Raw genomic sequence first — 21,246 nt, 5'->3', positions numbered from 1 at the left:
TCGTGCTTAAATGCTTCAAACGTACTTCACAAGTAATCCATCAAGGCGAGGATAAAAATGGAAACAAAAGAGGTGAATATCGCCTACAAGGCCTAACAAAATGGGGCTTTCGTCCGTTTGTTCACAACCGTGTTTGATAGATCGCAACACTTGTACATTTCCGCATACCTATGCGGTAGGATGAACACATGCCAGATGAGGAAGCTCTGTTCCATTAGCACGTACATATTCGATGAATCATCGGGCTAGCGCGACCAGCACACGCAATGCGACCGGCGTAAACAAACCACGGCAGCCGTGAAGCCAAAAATAGGGTGGTGAGCTGCTAACTGGAGAGTGGTTTGTAAACAAACAAGCAGAATCACTACTTGAGCAAACTGTGGCGGTCACAAGAGGGAATCGATTCAGTCTTCGTGACATGCCGAAAGCCCGTCGTCCACTGACCAACCACAGAAAAGAGGGTTGAAATATTCTGGAAGATTTCACTGACTGCGTATTCCTACAGATATCTTCTCCAAGGATTGCACGTGAACTTGTGAACTTGTGAACTGTGATAGTCTTCCGCGCCTTACTGGAATTCTTCAGATTCAGAATCGACCCGAAAAGAAAAGTTCAACAGCCATACCACTTTCTTCTCGTTTTAAGATTAGAAAAGCAATCGAATTCGCATTTTTAATTAACCATGACACTGAGACTGTGAAACTGAGTGTTGTGTCCACGTGAGAGATACATTTTGTTGCATGCCATAGGGCCCCACCGTCCACGGGACAGCCGCTGGTATAGACGTGAATTTTCACGCCAATGAATATGATTTATGCGGTCTTTGTCTTGCCTTCACTTAAAAATTATGGGGCTTGATGTGTAGCAAAGTGCGTCCGTCATATGCCGCGATCGATTGTTCAAGGCCAGTTTACACTGTTCTGTCTAGTTGAACTATTGCGTTTGCGGTCGTCGTGGCAGGGCGTCTAACAGGTACAGCGTAAAATAAGATATCCTCACCTGCATTATCTACCGTGAAAACAATATATTATTTTATTGACCAAACAGTGGTACGACCCAACTTCGGAAACCTAATTACCTTGGCTAACTCCAGTGACAGGTTTGGTGGTCAGATCACCTCGAACGTTCCCTGTCGAGTGCCATATGAAGTCGAGTTGTGTTTCGAGCATTCATTCGTTAAAAGATTCGTAATCTTCTATCTGTTATGATATATATATATATGATATGTTATGATATATATATATATATATCGCCTGTTGATTGATCGAGCAGCATGGTATAGTAATACAGCCCTCATGTATTACAACAGATTAGTGTATAGCTTCGATATGACCCTGATTGACAGAGTGCAGTTAGGCGCGTACTGATCGACCGAAACACATGGTAAACACTGCAGTGTTTCATGACCTACACTTCAAAATTACAAGCTGTCTGGTTTGACAAGGTCGCATAGTATAGTAGGTCGCGAAATATTCAAATCAGGTAAACGACCAGACACCTGCTCGACCCGCTTTCGTGTGCGCTTCCGTAACGAACGCTTTAACGTGCACTTGTGACCGACGGTGGAGTAAGGAGTTACCCCACCCCACCACTCACCTCCCCTCCAAAAAAGTGTACTCCCAGGAAAGATGCGAAATAGCTCAATCCCTGTATTACGGGAAATAGACTGCTTTCCAAAGTAGGTGATTCCGAGGTGAATGCCGCTTGGCTGCGCACGCCACCTCGTACGCAAAACTACGGCCGCTCAGTTGAGGTGAAAACGACGCGTATCCACTCGTAGACAACGCTATCAGTGTCGCCGAATCAGCGGGAGGGTGCACTTTGGAATAAAGCCTCCACAGCTCGACTTCTAGAACTGACGCCGTGGGACAAGTACACATATACAAAAGTGTGGCTAATATTACTTGGGTTGATGCAACACCACAATGCACGCACGCATTTCAGAAATCCACAGGACTGCTTTGAAACGCGCAGATTTCATCAAGCTGCAAGAAGAGGGTAACTGCGTGTGTCTATTTCCGGAAAATATGAACATTGGATTACTTTCGGGTTTCATTGCGTCTCAGAATTCTCTCTGACAAACCTGTGTGCTCAGTGATGAGGGGAACAAGAGATAGCAGCGAAGAGCAGGCTATCGCAAGAAGAATGCCTTGAGGAGGAGAGCAAACGTTAGAGACGTTCCGTATTTTTCGTTTGTTTTTACCCCTAAGTCGTCGAATCAACTGGGCAAAACGACTGATGAAAAGAACATTAGAATGTCACCCTATTACTCTCTCTTTGCTGCGGTTTTCTTTCTGATAAAAAAGTGGAACAAGTCAATCTACGTCCTTTCATGTCACTTTGTGTCTATGCCAGCTTTACAGAAAGCGTTCGACCCCCAAGAGAGAGCACTTCTGAGAATAACACGGTTTCTGTAGGTCAGCAGGGTGGGCGTTCCTTGGAGGGGGAGAGCTATTGTTTAAAACTACTAGGCGTTTTCAAATAAAACAACTTCCTTCTGAAGAATGCATAAAGCACGAACTAATTAGTTCTCAGGAGAACAGATGTTGTTGGTATCTTTCAGCGGTTGGGTTGTAACTTTTCGTGGGAGGGGCAGATTCTAAAACAAAATGGTAGAACATTTAAAGACTGGAATCACTTCTCACTACCTGAAAACGTGGTGCAGGAGCCAGTGGGATTTTTTCGTCTAGAGCAATGCATGCAAAAACTCGTTCCACACACGGAAAGCAACACGGTAAGAACGAACTGTTTAATAGCAATCCTCAGTAATCCTGAAAAAAGAAAAAGATAGACATCGGCCTATGACCGGACGTTGAATCAGGAGTGGAGAGAATCCTTGTGTTGGGTCAGATTATTGCCTCAATCGTATTGCCACACTATCTGGGTGATAGGGTGGACAGGAATTAATATGAATTCGGGGCATGCGCACCAGTGAGAAAACGTTCGCCTGCCCAGAAGTCGTTATCTAGGTGCGCCCAGCGTACGATGACGGATTACTGTAAAGACACTCGCTTTGCATGTCATATGTCCGGAATTCCACCTCCGGCATAGCCACGAATATGCACTCCTGATGAGCTCTGATAGGAGTCCAGTGCTTCCCCCCTTTGGAGGACCGTTCAAACGAGACCAATGTGGATGCAAATTCAAAAAGTCCCGCAACCACCTACAACTAATCAAACACTCTTCGGCAGGTTTCTAACGTCCGTGGAGCCGCCCGACCGGGAAGACCTGACAGGCGGGTCAGTCGATCGACCCAGGGAAACTATCGGGTCATCATTCTAGGAGTCGAGTAAAATAAACACGTTGCTCAAGCACGGATACGTTGCCCCATCCAACGGCCATAAATAATTCAAGTGCGTTTATCTAGCTCCGGCTGGGAAGTGCTAGCACGCTCCCCTCGCATGTCAGATGTTGGGAATTCTAACCCCGCCAGGGTCAAGAATATATGCATTGCTGATGAGCCCTAACGAGAGTGAAACTCGAGTCCAGTGCTTCCCCCTTTGGTATAGGCTCACCAGACTGATTGCGCCAGGACAAGTAAAGGACTGTTCAGACGGAAGCGAGATGGACGTGTATTCTGAAAGTCCCGTAACCACCTTCAACTAAAATTGAATTAGTCAAAACGAGGACACAGCAAGTAAGAATTACGATTGTCGTCAAATGCTGGAGAAGTCATGACCTGAGAGCTTGCGTAAATGTCTGAATCATCAGTTTTCGTTCCACTATTTTCTATTTCGTCCCATATGCAGACCTCATATACACCCTTTATACAAACCGATTACGAGACGTACCCTCGGGTTTAGATGGAATCGCGGTTATTAATAAAGTCCCTATCAGTCTATCATCAAAACACAAGTCATCACATTTCGGAAACGATCAGCAGCAAAATATTTCACGTCAGCGCCGGATCGTGAGACATGAATTGAATGATCGAAAGACGGTGGGGCTACAGTTTACCCAAGTGTATGTTAGTCACACCTGATCGAACACTCGCGGCCGAATGGTATAGTGTCCAACTAAAAGGTCACGAGTTCGAATCTCTCTAGAAATTCTTGAGATGCGCACGGGTAAACGGTTGTACGGTGCTTCGCGTTTCTTTCAGCAAATACCGATTTGCAGGATCAAATAACTCGAAAGTCGAGAATACTCTGAACGTGGTTAGATATTAACAATCGAAAAACTCTTGAGCAATGCGCCGAAATCCTCTGGCAGGAGTGACGTATAGAGTAGACCTTCAGATTGGTTCAGAAACTGATTATACAGGCTCCCCGAGTCGACATCGGCCAAGGCGATCGATCTCCAACACGAATTCCACGCATCCTCCATGTGCGAAACACATCTCGTCAGAATACCAGTAAAAAACACGGTGTGAATCATAAAGTTAAGACTGTCACATTCATGCAAGTCACGTGGTCAATGACGCTCTTATCTATTGATTACACATCTACCCATTCACAAAAGCAAGCAAACATGAAGAATCGGAACTTTAAGAGCTAACTTACAAAGTGAAGTAGATGAGAAAGCTTCGGAGGCAAGTGAGTAATCATTTTGTGACACCAACTCATGTAAATGCTTGTTCGCTTACACTGAAAGTCTGTAAACGCTACCGAAGGCATGCACGGTGCCTGGCCTCTACAAATAGTATGGTTCAGGACCAAATCGATTGTTATCTTCCCTCTCTTCCACGTAAATATGCAACTAACTTAATTCATGATTCGAATACGTTAGAAAAACTTGACTAGCTGTGAACAGCCACGAGGTTGTTCCTAAATTTTCCAGGATCATCACGAGGGAGGTAACAAGGATGAAGCTACATAGCTTGAAGATTGCGGATAATGACTTCAGAAAAGATACCGGCAGTCTACTCCTTCCTGGGGAATTCGACCTATGGTGAATTTAGTTCCATCCATCCATCCCACGGAAACAAGTGGTCCCTGTCCATGTGCGGTCTCCATACTTTCCTTCTGGTTTCCGAAACCGAATGCAGGTTAGCTGGTAAAACGCCTCGCAAGACGACCCGCCACACATACTTGTGTGCACGTACATAAACAAAGGATGTGGACTCGGCTAGGCCAAACAACAAAGACGCTCGATCAATTGGAGCACAGCTTGTTTGGTTCGTCTGGCATACGGAATGAGGATGTTCGTGAGTGTGTACGGATATGTGCGTACATAACTGCCCTTTGATCCGCCTTATGCCTAATGGCATAAATGACCAATACTGTGTTACCGTGAAGGGTTCACATTTAGCCGACTGATGGGTGGCAGAGGTCCCCTGGAATGTCGTGTTCCAATCATTTGGTACGTGCTACTTCACAATGCTTCGTTAAGGCACCGTTGGCAATTCAAACTTGTCTAATCGCTGGTTCTGGTGCCCTACAAGAGGTCGTTTGTGCGGAATGTGTATCATGTGTCCATGTGATATCCTGTTGTAAATGTACTTCTGGATCTCCTGGTGAATGTGATGATGTCATCTCGCATGATATAGCAAGTCGCAAAACACTTGGATGGTGTCCATAATCTGAGAGGAAATCACGGGTGCGCACTTAACCCCAAAAGGGATAGAGCATCCAGTGTTTTTTTGGCAACCAAAAGGCTTTTACAAGAGTCTACCGCTTCCTTCAGACATACCTATGAATAATCAAGTTTTGGGCACAGGAAAAGGAATTAATGAGTTTGCAAAGGCCTATTCATAATTGTGGGCAAAGTCGAATCTGGCCGTTAGACTTCTTAATTGCCATAATACTCACAGTCCATAAAGGCTAATTCATGACTCAACGCATTACTTATGAGGCTGCTGAAAACTACCCGAAAAACCATTACTATTATTTCTTGGGGTACATCAGAAACAGGAGACTCAGTTACGTCTGTTGCCAACGCCGAATGGATCCGTGTACTTCGTCGAGAATAGCTCAGTGTTTCTAGGACTCCATTGTTTTTTCAAACGGTCTTATTTTTTTCTCTGGCACACTTGTCAAACATGGGACGAAACGTTTAGACACAAACCTAATTTCAGGTTCAAGGAACACCACTGTTTTGACTTTGGAGCACTCCCCCAGCTCATTTGTAAAAGATCGCCGTAACCATCTAGTAATTTCAATAGGAGTTCCAGATTCACATCACTAGAGGTGGCTGCGACATTAAAATATGGACCGAAATGCACAGAACCAGTAGCCAAAGGGTTGAGTGGAACAACTAAAAAAATCCAGGCGCCATAAAAGGTTGTTGTTTGCCACAAAAAGTCACAATTCGAACCATGAAAGAAGGGAACCTGCTGACTAGATATTCCGGCCGTTGAGGTGTATGTTGAGTGTCAAAGTTTAATCCAAGCTGAATGGGAGATAAGGTGCCGTATGATCAGTTCCCTAATAGCAAGCGTCCCGGCAAGGAATGAAAATCCTCAAATTCTCCTGCCATCCGTTTTCCACAACTTTGTGACAGAAAGGTGTGATCCTGAATACTTGCTCTGTCAGGACTTCTTTCTGCACGATCGACCAAACTCCACTAGCTTGTTGGATGGCTGCAAGGTACGCGGATTCCGGGCCTTTAGTTCATTCATTCAGCGACGTAAGTGGACACAAAAACAGTGGCTGATCAAACAACTATGCGAGAGAACTGATCTAACCGCCGTCTGTCCATCAGCCACTCTCGCACTGAGTTTCTGAAAAAGACAATGCATCCGAAAGGTCGTTTCAAGAAGCGTACTTCTATCTCATTAAATCTGGAGTCGTTCCGATGGACACTACTGCAACCGGCACGGCTTCCGTCTTCAGCCTTTGTAGACTTTTCGCTGCACAAGGGTCTAATCCCGGGCCAACAAAGAAAATAAGTGCACCTCAATACATATGTTTTGGTACTGAGGTATAACAGATAGCCTTTGCCAACTGATTTCATCTAAATTTGGCATACACCTAACTACTTCAAGGAGTGTCAGATAATTGAGTCCGGTCGCTCGCGCAGGGAGAAGTCCTCGTAGAATAAACATTCTCGATCACACTTTGTTGTCACAACGCTGTGGAAAAGGGTTGTGAAAAGGTGAAGATGTTCCTCCCCTATTGTGACGCTTGCCACTACGTCTACGGCAACCGGCGCTTATGGAAACGTACGCCGGTTACAAGTGCACGCGACCAGCAAGACTACAACCTGACTGATTTGTCGGGGATGAAGGTGAGCATCAGCGCGCGGATGACTGCGTGGGTCTGATTATATTCCAGTCAGCCTATAGCTTAATGATGCCCTGAAGTAGAGGGTACATTGTGAGCCAAACACGTAAGCATTTCGTGCCTAATCGATAACTGAGGTAGGCTGAACTGATTCTGATCTGAAAATATTGTTCGATTTACCCGCGGTTGTCAGTCGAGAGATGTGACAATATTAAAAAAAAGGGGCATTGCAAGAAAGCAGTCTCCGGTAGAATAAAATGAGCTGAGTGTCCAGTACTGGCGACCATGTGTTCACCTCACTATTCTAAGGGAGGTATGCTCACTACACGGTGAAGTAATCTTCTCTTACAGGTTCTCATCGAATTCAACGGAAGGAAATTGGTAATAAAAAACGATCCTAGTAGGAGGGGTGACCTTTGTCCAGAAGGACGTGTATGGGTGGGGGTAAATGTGCCTCTCTGCTGTGCAGAAACTTAGTCAAAAATGAAGTACAACATAAACGTGGCCTGTAATTAAAATTAAGGAAGATGGTTCTGTCGCGAGGAGTCGTTGGAACCACAGCCGACGTTGTAACCTGGTCATCTGAAGTAGAGAGCAGGCGAAAAACAGTGTATACACGTGGTCCGTGTTGAACATCCGATCAGACCGTAGCTAACTCATCCGGGAGAGGAATACATTCCATTTTCTAAGAGCGTTTATAGGGATTCTCAGATTCTCAGGCAAACATCCAAACGGGCTTTTCTCCAAACATGTTGATCAAAGGTGTTTCACACACCGAAATGAGAGACTTATAAACGTCTACTGGTCAATATAACCAGTCTGCAATTTCCGAGGCACCTATACATCATCCACCAGCTGTTCTCCTTCAGCTCGGACACAATAATTCCACGATGCAGCCGAGTGAAAAATATCAGCCGAATGATTCATTCCATACGTCATTTCGATATGGACTGGACTGCTTGATAAATTATCGTTTGTGGAGAGTGGATCCAGACAGCTAATGCCATTAGGTTGGTGCCCAATCGTCAAATTTCTCAGACCAATCTTGATAAATCAACCCGATAGACACCGATAGGTTGGCTCAGTAGTCCGTAACCGAAAAAGAATGACTGAGGATACTTGATGAAAAACTGGAGGATAAAAATTAGATCACAGTTTTATGGCAGCATAATTCGATTTGGAACGTCGAGGAAGAACAAATTCAACGCAGCGTATCGGAGGCTATTCATTTTTTTTTTTTTAGAAATTTTCTACAGGCTCGAAGGCACACAAACGGCAGTTCCAGTGAGATTTACAATACACGCAACCCACACACCGTACTGACCTTAGTTCAGCTGTGCAACTGGGTCTGTATGCTATAAAACCAGCAAGCTCGATGCAGTTGGTGAATCAATTGGGTGACCTTAGTCAGTCCAGCAACGGAAAATTGTATGAATCACTCAGTCTAGGACATGCCCCTGCAGCCAGTTGCTGATTATTGTGTATAATTATGCACGGGTATGTGCGCTCATGTGCCCAACACACCCTCATAGACTGTCCTCGGCTGGTTTCCACGGTACATTAGCTAACTCAAGCAGGTCTTAGTGAATCAAACACTTCGACACTGTCCAAACGAGCCGCAGCTCGTTGGGAGGATGAAGGCGGCCAAATGGGTAAGATGCGTAGCTCGAGCTTTCTGTGTCAATAGTCATAGTTGCATTCGAATCACTCTCCGAGAAGTCCCCCATCCCTCAAGGTGCAACTGTTTTGATGTGTCTACACCGAAAACATTGGACTTGAGTTTCTCTCTTATTAGGCCTTATTAATAATGTATATTTTTGGACGTTAGTGGATGGGTACCTCGGACAGCTGATTTACGAGGCGAGTGCCGTACCACGAGCAAACAGCATGGCTACCCCAAAGCCTGGGAACACTTGATCATGTCCACCAAGTGGACATTTTAGGGTCGAGGGTTGTAAGAAGCATAGTATCGGCAAAGCATCTAAGCCCACCGCAGGGCCATCGTTCAAGTGCGGGTTGAGCATTCAAATATAATTTGGAGTTCGGCAGTAATCCGGGCACTGTTCTCAAGGTATCTGAAGTACACTATGCATCAAAAAGTGCAACGGCGACACGCTTTGAAAATAAAAAATCTACAGACGCCCAGGTTCCAAACTTTGTACAATTCCCCTTCCCTCCCATGATTTCTGCTCTTCGACCAAAAGATAACACCCCAAAGAAATAATCACGTGACTTTAAACTGTACTCTGATTTGATCTCGTTGCTGTCAAATCAACTGGAATCAAAAGTGACTTGACTTTTTACTCAGAAATGTCTGTACCAAGCATGCAAAATTTCATTCTCTTTCATTGCGAAAGGGCGCACAATAAAGATCTTGCAGCTGCGACCAAATGCAGTCCATTTTGACAGCAGACCTTCTGGGATCGGTTTTTTTAGGACAACGTGGTGAATTCCTTGCTAAGTGCAAACTGAGATGTCCTACACAATCAGGACGTTTACCCTTGAGACAATCTACCCTCGTAAACCACTGAGTATTTCAAATAACTGTTCACTAAAGTCTTGATTAAAGGACGCAGTCTGAAATGGTTGAAAACGGTCAAAATATTCGTACAAAAGCAGGTTACGTGATCAACAGTCTATAAAAAAGGAGTCATTTAAGTCACTCAACCACAGTTAATTGAGGATAACGGTTGGTCGAGCAAGACGGCTTTCATGCAACCATTTGGTGGCAGGCGATTTGCTAGTGTGGTCCAATAGTCATCGACCCATCTGTTCCGAGTGCATTTTGTCTTCAGGCGATGTGGTGGCACTCGATACATTGTGTTGATGGATTCGGTGATTTGCATCGATCATGGGAACCCTGTTCAGTGTCCACAAAAGTCCTTTGGTTCGGCTATGCAACGGCAAAATCTCAGCAACTGGTTCACATGGGTATCGAGTGGTCCGACCCGGAAGGCTTGCGGTGCATTCTTAAACGAACGACTAGGAGAAAGCCCCATATTCAGTATTGGAACGGATAAACTCACTTTCGACAGATCAGCCGGTAAAACCGTAGCTAATGTCAATCACTCCGTGTAGACATAAAAAAGGATGAAAGGTCTACTACGAAACACTCGTCTAGTGCCCATGTTTACTATCCGCAGAGTCCATGGAGAATATGGACAACACAAATAGCATCTAATCCTGAAACTGTTCCATACAGTGAGATACTCATTCCAAGTACAGAACACCGTGGGTGCCGCCGTTCACACGCCTTTAGAGGTAAAAAAAAACAGTTACCGGAGCCAAACGGGATCATAGAAAAATGCCTGACTAACGCAAGCTACATTTGTCCGCGAAAATACGGATGTTATCAACGCCACCACATTTAGGTTACGAGGCACTACTTATTCTGGGTTTGTCAGTAACTTTTCAGTCTGTGGTTCCTGCATATGTTTATTCAGTCGGTACCGCCGTTTTATGCCAGTCCCATGGTTGGTCATTTGCGAAAAATTTCGGTACCAAGATGATGCATCGTTGTCAATCACAAATATCGTTGTACGGGTGTTTCTGACAGTCATCAGCCAAAGTTAGCAAACCACTGCATAGCAGGATAAAGCGAGTAACTATGACCAGAGACAAAATTTACAACGGAACCTACCGAATAGAATCCTTATCGATCGCCGGAGAAAGGTGTTCGAATAGTACTTCCGTGATTTCAGACGCATTAAAACGAGGTCGAATCCGACGACACACTTGTGCGCGGTCCATAAACACAATCAGTTGGGCCATCTGACATTCAGCCATGCTGTAAACTTGTCTCCCCCGCTCCATTGAACCGTAAGGCATCATGTGACCGTTTGAGCCACCACTTCCCCCAGCGCCTCCACCACGTGGGCTGGCTCCACCACCGCCCCCGTCCTGTTGCATCCGATAATTGTAGGGCTGTGTTCCCTGTGCAGCTGGCGTGTCTGGGGCATTGGTTGGTTGCTGTGTGGTCGTTCCATTCACCCCATCACCCGAGCTTGTATGCATAATGTCAACCTTCGGTGACTGACCACCAGACATGAGGGAAATTTTCTGAACCGGCTGCGTACGCGAACCCAGCACTTCACCGGTTTGTGAATTGAGGACCACGATATCTTGTTGGCGTAAACTACCGGGTTGCTGATGGTGATGCATCACAAACTGCCCTGAAGTGCACTGATGCAGGTGGCTTACCACACTGAATTAGAGAGGAAAAACAAAGGAAGTACGCAATTGTGAAATAGTCTCGGAACGCATCCAGTGGGGAAGGGCGATAGAAGTGACTTGTCTCGTTGGCTTGACCTGGTCTTCCAACAGAGTCTACGAAAAAATACGGTAGCACAACACCTAGGTGCAGGTTCCTCTGCTTTGCTAGTTACCAGCTGAAGAAAGCGCTAGGGCGCGGGCGTGGACCACGGACCGTTGCGCACGAGCGACTTGAAAACAGCCGTGCAAGCGGACTCGCTAGTTGTGTGCTGGTAAAGCCAATATGATTGGACGATGTGTCTGGATGCGCTCAACAGCACGCAGAACCGAATGGCCACACTAACACAACTACGTGGCAGCGTCAGTTATTCATAGTTGGCCACGGGTCGCTGCTGGACAGTGTTCGCACAGTGTTTCTCCGGAATGGCGTGCATACCGCCGTTCGCACACTCGCACCAAGCGGCATATGTTGTTAGAGCTGGTTGCCCGCATTGTTAATTTCACCGTATGATGACCAGTGTTTACTTGCACTAAAAGAAGCCAAGGGCGCATCCAACCCCGTGACACTTTCCAAAAATCGATCGAAGTTTAACGAAAGTTTTAAATACAGGCTCATGTGGCCGATGATGGTTTCCGAAGCAAATCTACAAGTGTAGCAGTATTCGCCAGAGTTCACTTACGCCAGTCCAAGCTGCCATACACGTGAGGGATGGTGGTAGGTTTGTACGGCGATGTGGAACCACGCATTGCACGGAATGACATAAGAAAAACCTATTTTCCCTGATTTTCAGATTAGGATTTGCCATGTTAGTTCTTCAAACCATTACTTTGAGTTTGAATGTGGAATCCTTGAACTCGATTTGTCGCGAGCGACCCACCCAAGAGGTGCAAACAGACGATAAAAATAGCCATCAGTGGCAGCATAGTTGGCGATCCTCATTATTCAAGATTAGAAAATGTCCCCGATGTGAATAATCGACAAATTGTATCATGAAATCAGTCCATCATTTCCAAGTTTAAACGTGTTCTTGGGCAAAATCACTCAACCTCTACAATAAAAACAAAGATTAGACACGGCACTAAGATGAACGCTGTCTGAGCTTGGGCAGGATCAAGTGCGTTTGTCATGTGCTCTGATCGATTACCTATACTTAGGTTAACTCACCAGGTCATGAGCTCAAGATAATTCAGTTTGTAAGTTTCGGAACTAGTGACCGCGAACTCTCGGCCTTCGTGCTTCCCTCTAGTAGCTATGCACCGGAAGGGTGTAACTGATGAACGATAATTATGTTGTTCACTACTGGCATACAGTGATCTGGGGCTGAGCATCCGTATGACTGTTGATAAACGACAATGAACGAGGGAACCATCTATAGCGGTCTCACTGATCCGACAAGACATGTGTCCTGGAACAACTATGAACAATTATTAAGGAGGACTTTTAATGGGATGCTTGGCAATTAGCTTGTAAATCTTTCCTCACCAGTCGGGGTGAAATCCGCTGACTGAAAATAACACCTCGTTCGGCGACGAAATGTCTGTCAAACTCGGTGAACATATCAACAATCACCAATGCAATGATACCTCATCAAAACGTAGTAGAACTGTATAATACCAAGGCTATTTATTTATCGGCCAGCTCGCAGTGCGCATTCAACCCGGATCTGAAATGCATGGGATTTGCTGGCGCGATGTGTTTGTGCGAATCGATGTATCAATACATTTCTCCTATCCCCCGTGTAGGTATGAAATTCGAAACTAGAACCACATGGAATTCGACCAAATCGTGCTCAGAGTAAATCTTCTAACCATAATTGATAAAAATAATATCATTCGCTGATTATCAGATTGTATTATCAAACTGTCCAGAGGCTTCTAAAGGCATTTCTTACCTCCCAGGTATATTATTCGCAATAAATCGATTTGACTGATACCGGACTCAATCCCACATGGTGACAGTTTCAGACCTCAGCATGTCCAACTTCACTGTCCCATGTACTGAGGTGACCAGGCGATCCATGAATGATTGGATGTCTCTGATAATATCTCGTGCGCTTGTCTGGTTGGATGCCTTATTAAGCCTTTTCAGTGAACGGCTGATCCAACCTTATCAAGTCGGGTGATATGATTTTAAGTGATGATCTTTTATACGCTTCAGTATGTCAGTCTTATTCACTATGGTCTTCCTTGTTCTGTCACCAAACTGCAGTAGGCTGTAAGTTGCAATCGAGTGAAACACTCACAGCAAGAAGACATACGTGCCAGCTACAGGCTACTGTGTCACAAGCGTCTTGGGTCTGAAACTTCAATTTGCCTGGTAGTACCAAAATTCACATAACCTGATAGGCCAATTAGGCCTAACTTGGCCGTTTATCCATTAGTGCTACATACTCATGTAAACGTCTATCTCGCATTCCCCACGGTACGTTACATTTTCAGCTGGCAGTTTAGGCGACTGGAGCAACTGATCCAGATATCTAATAGACTTACTTTAATAAATTTCAAGAGCCCCAATTTACAAATTTACATTAACTGGTTCAAAGGGGTCTTTGTGATTAGGTCAACCTAATGGTTTATTTCATACAACCCACCTCCACTTGGAAGTGTTTAATCTCCTATTGAGGAACAGGCAAGTGACGCGCGAGACATGACCTTCAATGTGGACAAAACAATGTGGCGGTTGAACTCCCGTACAAATGTAAATGCCATCGGGGTAAAAAAATCCTTCGCTGTGACGTTAAATAAACCGACCCGCATGCATGATAATTTTGAACAAACCGATAGAGTAAAAAAGCATACGGGGTATTAGCGCGTCCACGGTGAAAGCAGACTCAAGTGGCCTTCCGTTCTCAACATCAAGGCTACAAAATAGGCCGAACAGATGAAAGCTGTTCCATGCGGTAAACCAAAAACCGGTGGCTATGAGGAACGAGCACAATGCATTTAAAAATTAACTCTTACTGTTCCTGTTCTTACACACTACTGGATATTTGTGCCTAAACAATTTTTATTTATCCAACCTTCTCACGAGGCTGTGCTTGCTGTCCATCATCTAGGTGTCAACATAACTAGCGAACAGTTAACTCTCTCTCTCACACACTACTAGCGAACAGTTAACTCTCTCTCTCACACACACAGGAAAGCAGAAAGATTCAGATTTATACATTGCTGATAACCATTACGATGTTTTCAGGGCGAATAGTTACGAGGTATGAGAAGACAGCTTTGGACACAAACAGTATTGTAGACAACTGCCGAAACGCTTTCAAGGGACCTACTGCACTGCGGAAATCCTATGCACTGGTTTCTTGTAGCAGTATTCCCACCAAAGTTTAAAGGTGGATGTGGGGTCCGGCATCGTAGCGGGACTGATGGTCCATTGCTTGTCAGTCTGGCAACGGAGTGAGCAACTCCGGCTCACTGTTCTACAGGTTTCCATATATTGCTAACTTTCTGGTCACACTTGGTTGTTCAAAGGCTAGAGGTGCCGTGTGAGCTGATACTGGGGACACAAGCAGTAAAAGATCCTCTAGAAATTTCAGTACCTTTTTTTCTGTATCACAGTTATAAGTCTGGTTGATGTGGCTTGGCCTTCGCACTCGACATTCGGTCTCCATTCCTGTCGAATCTTGTGCCATTACCTGCTTCATATGTGGTGGAGTCAGAACGACGAGCCAACTTCGCATGAAGTTGGTTACTAAGGTAGCACGATCAAGACCCCATTTGCATGTGTGCCACACCATGGTTAACACCATCGCGCCGGCGTAAAAAAATGCTAGGCTTTACAGTGACGTGTATGTGTTCAACACAGGTCAGCGGTCATCCTTTGGACAAGCTCGGATGCTTTCGAGATATGGACATGATACACCCAACCCCTCAGCGGGAAATCAGTTCATTTTTGCAGGGTCTTTGTGGTATGCATGTCTGGTTAGTTGGGTTGGTGGAGAAGTTGATCTCTGAGGTCGAATAATAACGCGTAGTGTTGATGCATATGAATGGTCATCTGCTAAATAGCCCTAATTGTGATCAGGAAACGGTGGTTGCAGACGGTGTTTTCAGTAAAATCTTGCCGGACAAGTATATATCAAAGCACCTTACTAGGTTGAGGGAAAAATAAGTGAGATCTTGTTTGTTTAGACTCAGAAAGAATTCTCCCTCTGGAATTCTTTCAGAGGGCTTACTGGTTGGCCACCACACGTCCATGACTCTTTAAGTTGTGCGAGCAGAGCCTGTGGTAATGCGGTAGAGGTAACACACACTACGTACTGACGTGACAACAATTCCAACCAGTCAAATATAGGTCCACCCTTTGAGGTATAATCTGTTAAACACAGTCTCACGAATAGCCTAGCCACAGCGAACGTCCCGCTGCAGACTGCCACTGTGGGATGACTGGTTCTTCTACGGACGGGTTTCAATAGTAGGACAGACAAAGCCTGGAGCAGCCATATGATAAACAAAGTCTTTTTGTTTATACGAACAAGCCATGAATAGGCCGAGATCCTGTTGAGTCAAACGTGCAAGTCACCTCGCTGTATAAACAAAAAGGGAGAAATTACAGATAGTATGGTCCCACTAGTCGTCCCTAGGTGAATTCAACCTACTGGAAGGAGGAATTGATTGGGAAGACCAGATTCCAGAGGAATAACCGGTATTGTTTACGTAATGCACTACTCATAGGGTTGCTGAAACTTCTTTGACAGCCCACGACCAGTTTCGCCCTTTTTGGGGCTCATCAGGTAGGTATAGTCCTCGAGTTTCCGTCAGCCTTATGTTCTACTTGAAACCAAATTGCGTGGAAACATCACAAACGAGATATTCCGCTGGATTCCAGGTGTGTCTCTCGCAAAACCAATTTTGCCTGCAAAACAGTAAACACTAGGTTGACGGAAACTCGGGGACCGCGCCCACCTGATGAGCCCCAAGGGCGAAACCGGTCGCGGGTTGCCGAAGAGTTTTAAGCAACCTTGTAAGTAGGTTCCTCTGTGAAAGTTACGAAGGTCTTTCCATTGACTGAACCGCAACTTTCGGAACAGAGATCATTCATCGGATAAGAGACTATTTACCAGGACATGAGTTGTTAGAAAGATTATTGCTAAACCTTTTTAATCGACAAAGCTGATTGCGGTTGTTTGGCTTTACCTAGAATTCAACTGTCACATTGAACATAGAAACTTCAATGCGTAAAATTACTGTACAATGATCAGTAATAGGTGGTCCAATAAACAAATTTCTATCTCGAGGTACCGAGGGAAACAGAAGTATTCACGTGCTTCAGGTAACAACCGTTGATTTGTTGGCTTTCAAAATCACGTACAGAATTGTGTGTATGCTGAGGTCGAAAGCAGAATAGCGCACAATTCAGCATCCTAAACAGCAAGATAAACCTATTCGCTCAACGGAGATAAAGATTGACTGGATGTCTGGTGGTGGTGACAGCAAACGGCTTACGATGACGTAGACTGATGATCACTTTTACTTTGTCATTATCAACACCGAGCTCACCAAACTACCCAAATAGCCTCCGCGACCAGGCTTATCTACGTGGAAAGTGACGAGGGTTTTCCGAAAGTGGAACAACTTGCTTGAATGTCAGTCTTCTCTGTCGGTTCAGCGATGCGTAATGAATGATACCATGCTTTCCACAACAAAGAGATAGGGAAATTATGGACGGATGATGATCAAAGTGATAAGCCGGTTCGCGAAATAAGTATTCGTTCAGCACATTTTAGGTTGTCTCAGGCTTAAAGAATCTCCAATCAGTTTGAACAGTGCAGTAAGCGAAACAATGTTGTCGAGTGACTTCAGTTCTTACAATCAACTATCACAAACTGTAAGACGCAAAAAGGTACGAAAAAGCTCAGTACATTTTACGCCCCTCAAACAAGGATGCAAGTGATCAGTAGAACGAAAGCAGTTTCATGATTAGGCTTTTCTGAGTGTGAAGTACAGAGTTTTATCAGAATCGTGTGATAATAAACTTCAGCTTGTGTGCCTTGAGTTGGGCTTCAATTTTGCGTCTGTACGCTCAACAGATGGTGTTTTGACCCCGGATTCGATAAGATCTAAGCCATGGTCGGTAAACAGCTTGCAGTTTTTTGAGCATGTGTACTTTAGTGAGCTCTTCAAGCCTGCTGTCGGCCTAGACAGCATAGGTCCGATTGCAAGCGAAGGCATGTGGGTGAAAATGGTGGTGAAACTAGCGCTGGCCACAACAGCATGGCCTGTATGCCATTTCATGTGGTTGTGCTGTACCATAGCTTCAGCGAGGGGAACATGTGAAGTCGACCTAAGCATGTTTAAAGCGTGAAAAAAGTCGAAATAAATGCATTTCTGTTGTACTGTGAGTTGCGCTCTTCGTTTATGACCAACCAGTGAAACAGCCAAAATAATTGTTGGACCACAGCAAGTTTTTCAAAAGTTCATTAGCCTCGGAAACTGCGTCCAAGAGGCAAGCGTTTTGTCCTGTGGATCAATGCACTGGCCTTGACTGAAACCAGTGTGAACACACAATAACAGAAACAGAGTGCGAACGCTGTCTGACTATAGCAAAACATAAGCTTCAGGTGGCATGAAGAGTACGAAACTATTGATAAAAATCGTGGTCAACAAACCATTCCGTAGCTGTCAGAAACTTGTTACTCACTGTGAGCTCATCTGTTAGTGATTGGCCAGTCGTTTGTCCGTTGCGACGGGCGAGGGTAAATACTTGACAGTAAAAAGAATTATGGCTCGGTGCATTAATGGATGGCCTCAGCTGAATCAACAAGCGCACGACAGGAATAGTAGGTAAAAGCTGGTTGGGACGAAAGTCAGCCCAACTCTTTTGAAGATGCTATTTTTACGACAGTCCCCTGTACAGACGTCATTTTTATATCGGGATGTAGGAAAACCTGTCCCGACAACCGATTCTGTTGTAGGATGAACCGCAGGAGTGCAGCTGTTTTTTTCCTCGGTGCCAGAATGTTTACAACATCAGAAGTTTGACTTAGCTTGTGCTGTAAATGTCATACAACCAAGCGGTTACTGTAGGTGTTACTCACCTCACCAGTGTATCTTAACCACCCAGATGATGTCTAAATATACATCACTGGTCTAGCTGCGAGATTATTTCCTGTTGAACTGCGTAACTTATGTAAATCAGTCAACCACCTCCAAACTAAGCTAGTGGTAATGTGAGACTCGAAAAGACTGCTCATTTACGGTGTTCTTCAACCAAATGCGTGAGGCCAAGGCTGCCTCGGATTGAAAGGACGCTGAAGAAGCTTCCTAACACAATTAGTAAAGCTTACAAGATGGAATGAATTTTGCAGACAGCCTGACACTAGCAACACCTTTACGTCAGCACTCTGAATTTCAACCAATGAGATTTGATGCTCGAGCACCTAAATGGAGACGCGTGAAACTGATCACCCATTGGTAGGCCGAGAGTCAAGTGAAACTGAACCGCTGGAGATGAACACAGCCGTTCCACGTAATTTTCACGACATTTGTAAACAGATCTGTCTGTCCTAAAATGTATGACCTTGCTGGCATGTGAATGTGAATTTCGCCAGTCCATTCACAGATTGTTTTTCTGTTAGGTTGGGCAAAACTCGCATCTCGTGCAATCGATGTAGTCGCTGATCGTATTCACGACCAAATGTTACATATCGATGTGTGTGGCTGAACTTTCCGAAAAAAAAACTGAAGTAAAGCTATTCTGCAAAAACCTGATTTATCCGGTATTGTTCTTGTATCGTTTCAGTTCATTCGCTTGGAACTAGAAATGTTATATTCATTGGCTTCCAAAAATTAGTCTTTCCCGTCAGAGATAACCAGCTGTCCCACTGAATTGTACTGACACTAACACGTGATCAAAATGACAGGTGATTTTTATTAGAGGCTGTGTTGCCCATCAACACGTTCACTTCCCTCCCCATGATAGCTGGGGCTATGAAAGTGCATCCAACGCCGGGTCGCATTTCCGTCATCAATCACTGACAACATTGATAACTGATCTGACTAATGGATGAGTGGAACAAGAAATTTTGTTCGAAAAAGCAACACAAATCTCAGTATGACTCCAGGTGCAGTTGTTTATTTTCTTGGATGGGTTCCAACTACGTTACTGGTATAAATCTGTCTACAACTGGAATGCACATGGGAGTGGCGCATACATTCCCACGAGACTTGATTAGACCTCTTCATGGAAAACCTTCTTCGACTTAATCATGCTTATGCTTCTTAGATTTTATTTTAAATGGATTGCAAAGTTTCCATCACACGTCTCCGGCGCAATTCACCACCATCCGCCTGTGAGATAGTACATGCTCTGTGGTAAGATTAACCACTGGGCACTGAATAAACCCACAAAGATTCTGCATCTGACAATAAGCCTGATTAACACTGCTGGAAAGACAAACACACGGACTTTTTTCACTTCTCAACGGGGCAAGGAGATGATTTATGAACACATTTGAGTAAATTCAGAGTTCCTTCAAAGAAGTAAGGAACCGACGACCCGACTCTTATGTGGTCCAAATACGGCCCTTTTAGATATGCAAAGTTCCAGCCAGTAGTCGCGTGGTTTGTCGTCCCTAAAGTTCAGGTTGATGGTTCAGTGCGTCAACTGTTCAAGTGTCCATAGCTTCACAATGTTTCGCTGCAGTCAGGCAACTGAGCACTAGGCTCGTTGCACTTGGTCTTTTACATTTCCTGCCGCAGTGTATCAATAAGGTCTTCTCTTCAGGATATAGTCAGTAGTATCATCACACATGTCCCTCAAGTTATATCCTCCTTAGCACAGCAATGCCTGTCCTCCTTCCACAACATCAGAGATTTCAGGCAGCCTTAGGGCGTCTGCTCCCAGTCTAATCCACAGCCCATTGTATGAAAATCAGATCTAGCAACAGGACGCATTTGCCAAAAGTCAACAAATGATATCATCCTGGTGTTTATTCAGAGTAGATGCATTTGATTGCCTTTCCTGTGTCTGGCTGACACTGTGAGGAGTTCAATAAGCTCTGTTGCAATGTGGCAAGTCTAGATCGTATCATATTACGAGAAAGCGTGGCACAATGCCAAGCTGAGATTATGACAACTTTGGTGATAGTGAGCTGTTAAGAGTTTTCATGAGCCTCTTAAGTAATGCTGTGTAAAAGAAAATAGCTTGATATCTTCAACACTTCGAAATCCAACATAAAACGGTATTTATACAACATATTCATAACATTCAACGGATAATCACTTGAGTTTCCGATACCAAGTCAATTTACAATTTGTACTGCATAGTCGAATTCGTGTTTTTTTATTTTGTAGCAAAATCCGTGGATGTGTCAGATGAAAAATCGATAAGATTTACCTCTGAAACTAAGCTGGTCATGCTTGCGTCCGTCAAACCAGTCGTCTAGATTCATTTGCATAACTAAAACGTAAGAAGTCGAACTAGATCACGGGACGCCTAAATTATGGAATGGAATCGAAATTAACCCATGAAATCCGTGTGTGCCTTATCCGTTTTTTCAATTCAAATGTTCGATAAAATTGACACTAGAGGACAGCATCTCGAACCTAAACAACTAGAGAGAAAACCACAGTATACTTGTTCGAAAATAGCGCTTTGGGGGGTTGATTGAAATATTCTATGCTCCCACAACCCGTTATTGTTTAGTAAACTCATCTTCCGATTAGTACAACGTTCTCGCGCTTTGATTTTTAATCAACATCTGCAGATGTGCAGAGGAGATGCCTAAAGAAATGTGTACGGCTGGTGGTATTCTACCTGCTGCTGTGTAGCCCAATGCAACCAACCGATTGCACGTACGTTGTGTAGGGAAATAAAGGACAGTAACCCCTTAGGGCTGACAACACAAGGCCGAAGAAATTCACC

General features: G+C 44.6%; 2 protein-coding genes across 2 annotated transcripts in view; one reads left to right on the top strand and one right to left on the bottom strand.

Annotated features, from left to right (window-relative positions):
• The window catches only part of T265_07562 (hypothetical protein), a gene marked incomplete at both ends in the record, with an annotated part of 41,504 nt that overhangs the window by 17,664 nt on the left and 2,594 nt on the right, over positions 1 to 21,246 (top strand). The window lies entirely within an intron of this gene.
• Positions 7,713 to 21,246, bottom strand: part of T265_07561 (hypothetical protein) — a gene marked incomplete at both ends in the record, with an annotated part of 32,487 nt that continues 18,953 nt past the window's right edge. The window contains 2 exons of the mRNA XM_009173111.1: positions 7,713 to 7,745; positions 10,804 to 11,367. Of these exons, the coding sequence (XP_009171375.1) occupies positions 7,742 to 7,745; positions 10,804 to 11,367 (568 nt within the window). The remainder of the gene's footprint in view (positions 7,746 to 10,803; positions 11,368 to 21,246) is intronic.

Source organism: Opisthorchis viverrini (assembly GCF_000715545.1).
Source record: "Opisthorchis viverrini unplaced genomic scaffold opera_v5_174, whole genome shotgun sequence".
Classification (NCBI taxonomy): Eukaryota; Metazoa; Platyhelminthes; class Trematoda; order Opisthorchiida; family Opisthorchiidae; genus Opisthorchis; species Opisthorchis viverrini.
This window is presented reverse-complemented; position numbering and strand designations above follow the sequence as displayed.